At 39.1% G+C, this 11,809-nt stretch overlaps 1 protein-coding gene across 1 annotated transcript; it reads right to left on the bottom strand.

Moving 5' to 3' along the window:
- Positions 1-5,935: 5,935 nt before the first annotated feature.
- LOC135464535 (growth hormone secretagogue receptor type 1-like) lies at positions 5,936-7,252 on the bottom strand. The gene has a single exon (XM_064741963.1). The coding sequence runs from the start codon at positions 7,250-7,252 to the stop codon at positions 5,936-5,938; it is 1,317 nt and encodes a 438-aa protein (XP_064598033.1).
- Between the last annotated feature and the right edge of the window lie 4,557 nt (positions 7,253-11,809).

The following is an 11,809-nucleotide window of genomic DNA, read 5'->3' as shown; positions in this document are numbered from 1 at the left end:
GTGAGAAGGAATGTAGAATAAAATGATTTTTGTAAACCGCTAAAGTATAACATTTGCATATATCATGCATTCACAGTGTCAGTAAATGTATAAGCATATGCTTTAAAGTATGGCGACTATATAAAAGAGATGAACATCATTTCTGCGGAAAAAAACCCCATAATGGTCGACCTTTGAGTCTGACTTATTTTGCGTGATGTTTACAAAATTGAAGTTAGTGTTTGCTAAACTGTGTTGACGGGAATATGCTCTTCTCGTGATGAGACATTGGTGTAAATCGTGGTATCCATGGCAACATCGTATGTCTTCACGCTATTGCCGCCTATATTGCTGGTCTTTGCCATGCTGAGTTCCAGACATAGCTACTAACAATATTTAAACATGTTTTACCTGTGATTTTATTTAAGTTTAGACACGCAGTTAATATAACGCCACATATACATGTACCAACATTATAATCAGTAACCCTGAAATTCAAAATATTTATTTTGATAACTCAAGGATTTATTTAAAAATACTTCCTGAGCAAAACTTCCAAAATAAGGTAACATTCACATGTTAAAAGCAATCTTAAAACCACTTAATAAATAAAGGTTTATCCGGAATATCCAGACCAATGGCGCAGCGGTTGTGTATAGTTAGATCACCAAACTCCCCATGTGCACGTTACTTTCATTACAGCCCTTTTTGGGAGAATGTTGGTTATAATGACCTACCAGCAGGATAAGTATCTGCGGAAGCATCTCGTTCTGCAGCATGAGGTGATATTTCGCTACTGTGTCATCTAGTTTTTGTCCGTGTTTAACCAGATTCTTTTGGCTGGAAACTTTACCAATCTTGTGTTTGTTGAAACTTTGGAAGTTTTATATTACAAACTACAAAGACAAATGTGTTTCTTGAGAATCATGTTGAAAAACCAAACTATTTACAATGTCAAAAAGACGTGAAAATAAGAAAAAACAGAAATGTGAATGTAACTTATTTGATCTAGAATACATGAGTACAGCATATAATCCAACTAAATCTAGAAGCTTGTTTATCATATTTGTATGATTTTTTTGGCGACTATTTTTCCACGTGTTACCTGTCTACATTTGTATAACCTGTGCAGATTCTCCAGCTCAAATTTCAGTAACTTGATCAGCTTGTGTTTTTGGACAAGTCCAGCTTGCTGCGTCGCAAGTTTAGAGCACTCCAGAAACCTCCACTTTATAGGAAATAAAATGAAACCTAACAAGAGTGAAATGTTTAGTTAATTTCTACCGGAAAGGCCTCATTGCCTGAAAAGCTATATCGCGCGGGTAACAATGAAACATACGACTGATTTAGGCCTATACTGGAAAACATTTGAATATCCAAACCACTCTGTTACAAATTATTTTCTGCAGCCGAGTTACCATTCTCACCATTCTTCTATGGTTGTACCGGCCCGGATAGCACAGTTGGTAGAGCCAGTTGGTAGAGCGGCTGCTTCGGGAGCGGTATATCCAGGATCAATCCTGGGTCGAGTCTTCCTGGTAAGGCTTTAAAAAAGGAAGTTGTAACTTCCTCGCTTGGCGTTCAGCATGAAGCGGATAGTGCAACGACTGGTTGACCCGTATCAGTATAATGACTCTGGCAGGGCTACTTACTTGCCTTTGGTAAGTCTTCTCAGTAAAGCAGCACTTGGTGGAAATCCGTCCTGCAACAAGGAGGTATTGAAAAAGTCGTTAAGCACGACGTTAAACCCCAAGCACTCACTCACTGTACGTCTAAATGCTTAACATTAAGAAGTACTTGAAAGATGAACTCACTCTTTGTCATTCAGCCAAAATATATCCGTCGTCATTTAGTCCATCTGACTGATCATCTGTAAAGCTACGCCCGTGTCCGCGGAACATCCTTTCACGGCATTTACAAAATGTACTGAACGATCGACTTCAGCTGGCTGAAAACTGAGTAGGCGACTTGGTCACGAGTACATCCGTGTCTATGACAGCATTACTGCAGTTGAAGATGTCACCTAAATAACTCATCTCAAAGTCTGGGATTAAGAGACGCTCTATCTTAATCCTAGTCAAAATGAAACCTGCATACACGAATAAAGGTGAAAAGGATGTCACTAAACTTGGAGAGGCGTTATTATTTTCATTATTTGAGCAATGTGGTGAAAGAATATGATGCATAAGTAATAGTCTTTTTGCTTGATTAATATTACCGGAAATTACCTTCGAAGTTTGTTATTTTACAGCGCTATCGTGAACTGTGAACTGTGTGTTATTTTTCTAACATTGTATTCAAGCCTGACGTTTTACAGCTCAAAGCAATAGAAGTATTAAGCTCCAGCATAGGCCTATATTAAAGTACTTGTCTACGAAAAAGTAAAATGTCAATAATAAATGTCATTTTACTGTGTGCAACAAGAACGAAAATAGGAGGCAAAGGCTTTTCAGATCAATACATTGTTGAATTACAGTTATCCCAAATACGCCGATTCAAAAACAACATCTCTCGGTCACAAAAGACATAAACGTAAGTTTAAAACTCTCTACGAGAATATATAAACACTATACTGGCAGGTATTGACATCATTCATTAACTAGTATAGCCTGAGGTAACAGTCTTATCAAAACTTCCATGAACATTCATTAAAACATGAAGATATGAAAACTTCCCTACGTTTATTTCTCAAAGCCTGCTTTCTTGAATCCCGCTACGATATAGGAGCCTACGTGGGTCAGTTGGTTAGCGCGCTAGCGCAGCGTAATGACACAGAAGCATCTCGTCAATGCTGATGCAGTGAGTTCAAGTCCAGCTCATGCTGTCTTCCTCTCCGGCCATACGTGGGAAGGTCTGGTAACAACCTGCGGATGGTCGTGGGTTTAATCCCACCATAATGTTGGCCGCCGTCGTATAAGTGAAATATTCTTGAGCACGGCGTAAAACACCAATCAAATAAATAAAGAAATAAATAAAACGTCAGTAAAAAGCAAAATGGTGTATAGGTGTCTTCTATCAGAAATGAAGGCAAGCTGAAGTCAAGAATTAGATGACGTCACGTTATTGTCGCCATGACGAGAGAGCACAAAGACTGTAGTGATGTCACATGTTAGTCACTCAAAATATATTCGCTGAACATTGTTGTCACGGAACAGACTTAACACCGTAGTTCAAAAGGATTTAAGATGAATAACACTACTGGAATCCTGTAATTATTTGCATAATGTTTACCCGTTGTGATGTGCTCATATTCCCTGTGTTAATCTGAATCGGGCAGTTATGACGTCGAGTAAGGCAATTGCTGGAATGACTTCAATTCAGCGTGGCCGTAAGTGAGAAGGTCTGTCAGCACAGACCTTCTCCCCCGGGCTCTGCCCGGTTTCCGCCCGCTATAGTGCTGACCGCCGTCGTATAAGTGAAGTATTCTTGAGTGCGGCGTAAAACACCAATCAAATAAATAAATAAATCAATAAATAAATAAATCAATCAATCAATCAATCAATTCAGCGTTAAATGTGACTACAAGTCGGCTATAGGTGACGTCATTTGTTCTTGTGTGACATTTACATAGGTCAGGTAAATTTGGAAGGGACAAAAATCTTTTGTTTCATTATGGTCTTGTGATTTCAGTACCGGTAGCGGTTCTAATACACTGCACATTTTATTCTTACAATTTAGGGGACTTTTAATATCATTTAACCCTGTTTTTAAGACTCAGAATACGCTCTTTATACTCGATACTCATTGATCAGTGATTCGTACTATTCATTCGTACTATTCATTTTATCATTTGTCGTTTTTTTTTTTTGTTACAAGGCTTTCAACACCATCCCTGTATCAAATTAGTTAAGCTTATCTCAGAAGAAATATGTCTACCAGTATCAAAAATATTTAGTGCAAGCTTCTGGGAATATTGAAATTAAGCAGCTTCCTATGAAGCCTAGCCAATACACGAAGCCTGCTTTATCAATTCATCACTCTGAAAGCATAATAAATTAACATTTTCGTCTCTGTAAAACAGTAACAATAATTGGGTACACATCGCAATTGACCAGCACGATAAGGGTGATAACTCTGGGAAGAATACAAGACTGGTTTCCTGACTTGTTCTACGTACCTTCAGTCATATTCTAGCTTACAGTGCCTGCATCGCTCGCTATCTTTAGCCTTACATCACTGCCACCAAGAACAAATTTTGTACAGATATCTTGAACAACGCCGTGGCCACTAGGGGTGACGCTGATAAGACAGGAAGTGATATCAGAAAACAAAAACAATCCATCTCAACCTTTATTGTCTCGAACAACACTTTATACACATGTATTCTCTTTATCTTGAGTATGCTTACGTATAACATGATTCCAACCAAAACCTAAAACAATTTTATCGATGAACACTGATTAAACAGTTCCGCGGATGGGCTCGCGGGCATGAGGCAATGCTTAGACAAGCTTACGTGCGTGTCACAGGCTCCATAGGCAGTGGTGTAAAGGCTACACATGCCTAATTCAAGTAAATACGTTCAAAATTTGCCTCCGAACTGAAGGAGCACTGATTAGCTAGGTAATACTGCCATACAGACATGCGAGGCTGTTGATACACGATTTAAATCACAAGGAATGACTGCACTTTTATGAAGTGTTAACATTTTAACATTCATCAAACTATTCCAACTCCATTAAAAGTTGGTTAATCAACATAACTTTAATGGAATATGAACAGCTTTGAAATGTGTTGAAACATTAACATGAAGTATACACCAAAGTGGTGGAGACAACCAAGTGGTCTTCAACAAATATATAGCCTATATACCCACGCCTCGCTGGGTGTGACTTTGATTTGATTTCATGTATATATGGTCTACGAATGACAACGTAAACGATATATTTATTTTCATTTTTTGATTTACTTTCTAGGATATACCGTGCATACACGAAACGGTAATGCTGAATCTGGGCTTACTTATCGTCATATCTCAGTAAACAGCATGCTGAAGACATAAAACATTTCACTTTTAAAGACTATGTTGTATTCTTACACTGCCCAGAATTATCAGTTTTTACTTCTTAACAGACAGGATCTTGTTCCGTGAGATCGCAGGCTGCGAGATTTGTCGAGGGTTTTGTTTAAGCTGGAAATCAGGAAATTTGTCACCAACCTGACGAAAGGCAGTGGTGTAATAAGGGCCCTGCCCGGTCACCTCCACCCATAAACGTGACTGCCGGTATACAGATGAAACATTTTTGTGTTAATTAACGTTACAAATAAATAAATGTGCAAAGGAATATTTATTTGATTGGAGTTTTACGTCTTCCTCAAGAATATGTCACTTTCACCACAGCTGCTAGTGTTATGGCGGGAGAAAATCGGGCCGAACCAGGGGTCGGGGACACCAACGACCATCAGCATGTTTACTGGCAGACCGTCCCACATACGATCGGAGAGAAAGCCAGCATGAGCTGGACTTTAACTCACTTGAACTGAGAGGCTTCTGGGTTATTGTGTTACAACGCTAAAATGTCACGGACGACATCCAATAAATAAAGTCTTAAGGGTAACCACCCACAAATTAATCAGGCCACAAATATCATATTAAGACGTGGAAAACGTATGTGTCCATATTTTATGATCTTAGACACCTCCCCACCCCCCGCCCCCCCAAAACACCCCCACCCCACCACCAAACAGATAGTGTAAGCAATTGTCTCACCGTTAAATACAACAATCATGAATTTTTTGGACGTCTTCCACAATTCGCAAATATATAATACAATGTCATTAATTGTTACAAAAGCACAAAATATATTTTACTTCAGGCTATATTAAAAACGTCACATTACATGTACAATACCTAAATATGAATATAGGTGGACAAAATTCGTCATATTAATTGTTGTATCTTTAGAACAAGTTCGTATGTTCTAATATTATTCTGTTCTATTACTTTGCGAATATTTTAAGGTACAGAGTTTTTGTCCACAGTCGCATTGTTTTCCGCATCTGTTCTGTGTGTGTGTTTTGACGACTCTAGCTGCTGACCAATTGCGCCTTCATTCTTTACACATTTGACACAAAACAGATCCTTGACGCCATCCCGAAGGATCTTGCTACACAACACATACAAGACAAAATTGAGACAAGGACAGGAAACATAGAAAAGAGGTGCCACTAAGAACAGTAAGCGGTATCCAAAGTGAAAAGTACTAAAAACACTCGGTCCTTCAAATGCTACTGTCATAGTTGTTCCAGCCATTGGCGTGTAACAAATAAGGAATGCCAGTAGACTTGCCACTAAAACCCGCTCCATCTGTACTTGCCTCTTGTCTTCAAAGCCGCTCGTCGCCTTTGTGTTACCTTCTCTAAGTCGAAGTTGCTTACGTTTCACACTGCGTAGCTTTATTATTATCAGCAAGTTCAGGATGGCTAAAATTGGTAATGGTATAATAATGACAATAACTGCAAAGGAGATGTAAACAGCATTACGGATAAATGGATCCCTGCCAAAAGTTGTGTAAGCCCAGACGTGAAGAGTGTTGTTGGTTAGAGGATCAATTCTGGTTGTAACTGTCACACGGAGAAAGCGTGGAATGTTCACCAAAATGGCGACAACAAAAATGAGGGCGACGATTTTCTTTGCCCGTGATTCATTACTGAACACGCGAGATTTTAGAGGTAACCAAATAGCAAACAAACGCTCCAGAGCAAATGCGAGAATAATCCAGGAATTTGCCGCGATGCTAATGTAGAAGAAAGCGTCACCATATGCGACAATATAGCTGAAGAAGTTCTTAAATGCGATAGACTGCGAAACGGTCTTATGGTATTGAACGGTATAGACTATGTAGAGTAGGGTGCCGAAGATGCTAGACATGGCACTTCCCCGGATGTACACGGTTGAGCTAGATTTCAGGGCTCCTCTTTGAAGGACGATAATAGTTAAGATGCAGCAGATAAAGCTCAAAAGGTTCAGAGTAAATACGTAGTATTTGAGCATGTCAGCTCTCACTCTATTAAAAATTTGTTCCAATGAATTTTTGCCCGGTGAAAAGTCATCGATCAAATTCGGTTCCACGTTATTGAAGTTGCTGGTTCCGTTAACAGCGACGTGTGTTATCGTAACATTAACGGTGGTATTTTCAGACGACTTGTCCGTCGTTGCGAAGAGGGCCAATTCCGCTTGGTCATTGGTAATTCCAGGTGTATTCTGGGTAGATAAACTCTGTTGCAGCACGAGTGTGAAGATCATAGCGTGCAGGATGGTGGACGTCGACATGATCTGGTAAAATACAAATGAAATTTGAAATCAGTGTACATAACGGCGGAAAGGATTGTTGGTGGAGAAAATCTGCGCTAAATAAGAGTACATTATATTGTCATACTGGCATGCCACCTGATGAGAACTGGATTCCAAATAAGGGCTTCTGGGTTCGTATTTACTATGCAACTTCAATAAGTCGGAAATTGCAAGAAAAAACCTTAAATTGTGGATGGTACATAGGTCTGTAGTAAAGAATCAGTACACAACGTCTGAACTTCCTAGATGAAGACATTGTAATTGTAAATTTTGCTTAAGTCTTAAGTCGTTTTAGAAATGTGGGCCTTGGGCTCCAACGAGATACGCCTCAGATCACTTCTAGGATTTCCTATTTTCGTGATAATAGTTTGATTGTCAAATAGTTTTACACAAAGTTACAATGGCGAATTATTCAACATGCCACATTATAATATATCATATTAACGGTCACCAGCGAACTCCATCTAAGGTTGAGTGCACTATCAACCGCTTATTGCGAAACGATGCTCTTTGAAAATTCGCTGTCCGAGAATGGCGACTCCGTGACCGAGGTGGTTAGCACACCACGGCGGGGCAATGACCCAGGAACCTTTCGCCAATGCCTTCGTGGGAAGGTCTTCAAGCAACCTACGGATGGTCTTGGATTTCCCCCCGGTTTCCTCCCGCCATAAAGACGGCAGCCATTGTCGAAGTGAAGTATTCTTGAATATAGCGTAAAACAACCATCAATTAAATAAATAAACTAAAATTTAGCTCAAATCCCCCGAAAACATTTAGTTTTATACAGGGGTGATGGTCCAAGAGACATTAAAAAGAAAAAAAATCCACTGATTACACCCTGAAAGGTATATTCAAAAATGGTCACACTATTGTCCTTTTATTTTACAATTCACTTCATCGATCAAAGTGTCAAACAGATGTTTTGGGTAAAAACCCCAGATTAATTCTTTAAACCCTATAATACTTCATGTTCAGATATTAAGTCTTACTTATTTGACATGATTACATAGTTTAATTTTGATTCTTTCTTGAGTAAATCTGATGAGAACATTTGTGTCAAATTCTTGAGGTCAGGCCTGTTAAATATCTTTTTTCGATATAGAAAAAAATAGGGGAGTTTTGAGTTCAAACTCTTCTATGGCTAAATGTAAAAAAATCATGTGACCTGTCAAAAATGTTAGGAAACTATTGTAGGATCACCGTTACTATAACATGAGCGTCTGAAAAAAGTTTCTCAAAAGTTATTTAGAGCTGACAAACGCTGGAGAAAATTGACGAGCTGAACGTTTGTAAACTTGCAAAGTGTCTAAAGAAAAGAGGCGTAATTTGGGCTAATTTGACATAGTGAGGCAAGTGATCGGTAATTTAATGTTTACAAAGGTTGCCTAACATTTGTCACGTGATACAGAAGATCTCTTCTTACCTTCAAAACAAAAGAGTTCGAACACGAAACTCCCGTATAGTAAATCAGAAAACTAGCACTTCATAGCATAAACCCTCTAAAGTAAATAATTTATTCATTTGATTAAATTTTAAAACCTCAATATTTCAATTATGAGATGGTGGTCTGCGCATGGCAGAGTGCTTGAAACGGTGGTTCTCGTACTAAATTGCCAAATTTCATCAAGTAAATGGGCCCCATGGGTTTTAAAGGGTCCGGTTATAATACAGTGATAATATATGTAACACCTCTGATGTAGTAACTAAACTTCTTAAGGTGTTTGCTTTCAGGGCAAGCTGGAAATGAAAACTGCTCGCCCGCACTCATTTTCATGCACGGCGCAATATTTTTGAAAAAATGTTTTATTTGCTTGATTGATATTTTAAGCCATACTCAAGAATTTTTCACTCATACAACGGCAGCCAGTATTATGGTGAGAGCAAACCATGCAGAACACGGGGGAACCCACGATCATCAGCAGGATGCTGCAGACCTTGAGTAGTAACCGAAAGTTTTATCTGCCGATTTGCCCCCCCCCCCCTTAATGCTATAGGCGTTGCTATAAATGTTTTGTTTTAACACGGAATCCTTCTCTGCTGTTAGCCATACGCCGTCGACATTAATTTGTGTTTGTTTGTTACATTTATTTTGCCAACCGACATGTATGAATTTACCTGGGAACTCACGCATATCAGTTTGCCGTGGCAGGCAACCAAAAAAACATAATTTACTTGCCCGACGCCGAGGTCACATGCATTTGGCAAGCGGGCAAGCGTTAAGCTACACCACTGAATACTGAACCTAATTTCGGTAGATCAGAGCAGCGCAGTGGTTTGTCTTAGGCTGTCCCGAAGAAAGGAATTGTCACAGTTCGTCGATGTTCATACTCTTGCCCCCCACCCCTCCCCTTCTTATATATAAATAAGACGACACATTTCATTTAATTTAGACTTTGCAAATCGCGCTGTTTTGATGACCAAGACCAGACAGCCTCGTACCTCGTTAAGATCTTAATGGTCATAACTTCGAGGTATTTCCATGACAAGGTGCGATACCTTGTGTAAGATTTCCGGCAGGGCGAGGGACACCTGCTGGTATGGTAAACACTGGTATCCATAATGCAGCACCGAGTGCCATTAAACGAAGGACAGAATCTTCTTTGGAAAAATTATAAGCTAGAGAAAATAATAAGAAACTTAATAATTAAGCGAAACAGATAGACTCGTTTATAACAACATGTACACCTGCAAACATTTTTCCTAGCCAAAGTCGACTAGTAGTTTTCGAAATTTGTGAGCCCGTCGTCTGATTTCACTCTCCACAAACTCTGTCGTTATCCGCAACAAACATATTTTTTAACCATGGCCTGGCCGAATCACTGGAAATGCAACCATTCTGTATCATGCAGGTAAAGAGTGCGAACAGACAACACTAAAATCGTATTGTAAAACAGCATAATTTTACCGGTATTTTATGAAGTAAGTATTGTGCTTCACAATAACGTTGGTCTAGGCGGGTTTACATATGGTACCCAAATAGAAGAAAGATTAAGGGAGATACACTCTAAAACTGGAACTACTACATTTTGTCAGTGACAATTTTCACCAAATCAGAAATGCCCACATAGGACTCCGTCCCCTTCGCTTCCAGGTCCCAAAGATGACAAATTTTCCGACGTGTTACACACATAGATATTAGCCAGTATGCCATTTTCGTAGAGGTAAGTGGTTTCTAATGAACGTCATGTATGACACATATGGTCAAAGCGTACACTTGCACTTATGGCCTAAAGTTGATGGAAATAAACATATTTTCGTACATTTATACAAGCGTAATTTTTCAGAAATCAATCGAACGGGGTTTCTTACCTGTTTGGTGGTGTTCTTGTGTGGGATAAATGTTCCAGAGGCCCCTAAGTGAAGCAAAGCAGGAAACTTGCACAGCTGAGAGAGATGAGTTACAAAGGGAGCTGTTTAAGTTTAAACGAGTAGCAAGGGAAGGGCCAACACACGCCAATAAAATTACGTCTGTGTTTGAGTGACACAGCGCTCTGAACAGTTACAGGCTTCCTCTCAGCATAGATCAATAGTTGTTGGTGTAGTGAAAAGTTGTCGCCCGCCTCGCATATCCCTTGACTACAAGCCACGCCCAGCACAACTCATGTGAAAATACTGTCCATAATAACACACGGTAATCTCAACCAATGAAATGGATAGGCGAAGTTGTTTTCAGTGATGACATGAGAGATTGATCCACTCTCGGAAAGCAGCTTTACACAGGCGCCAAAAACAAAACTTTTTTCTTTACCATTCAAAATTTTGCTCTAATCCTTCTCTAAAATTATGAAATACTTTTATCAGATTCCAAAAATATAAAGCATACCAAAAAAAAGCATACCAGTACAAAAATCACAGATTTACTCAAATGTAACTATAAATCCCTTCTTATGAAAATATGCCACCTTGTATAGTATATACCTAATACAACTAGGGAATAGACATTCCCTGGGAAAGGCAATCAGTGTCTTAACTTAAATTATCTTGTTATAATAGCCATCACTGTCATGTAAATTAATCTGTTAATTTTCACACAAAGTCTGCTGCAAAACAGAATACATTCTAGAATCACACCGTCATCACACTTTCTTCTGAATATTTTCTTGAATTTAGGTTCCAGAATATGCCCATTCAACACCATCGTGGTCTAGGAGAGATGCTTTTTAATTGTATTGTATAGTACATATTGTTTGTAGGTTTGTAATAATCAGCAGTGGTTTCGACAGACAAAGCCGTTCACAGTGATTAGTAGCTGTGTGAATTATGGTGACTTCTCTCCAAGGTGATGAGTTGGTCAATACCTTGGCAGGTTGTCTTTCCCTATTCACCTTTTCTGGCTTGTTTCTTCTGAATAGGCCAAATGAGGTTTCTGTTTCATTGTTCATCGATAGTGGATTTGAGGAATCGCATTCTGCCCAAGGTTAATGCGCTTTGTCCAATGCAACAATACCATGGAATGGGGAATTCGAATTTTCATCATGCTAGGCTAATTCGACAGGTTCACTCTTCAGCTCCGCTTTACTGTGGCCTTTTGTTCAA

This window comes from Liolophura sinensis, chromosome 1, assembly GCF_032854445.1.
Source record: "Liolophura sinensis isolate JHLJ2023 chromosome 1, CUHK_Ljap_v2, whole genome shotgun sequence".
Lineage (NCBI taxonomy): Eukaryota > Metazoa > Mollusca > Polyplacophora > Chitonida > Chitonidae > Liolophura > Liolophura sinensis.
The sequence above is the reverse complement of the archived record's forward strand: the minus strand, read 5'-3'. Positions and strand labels throughout refer to the sequence as shown.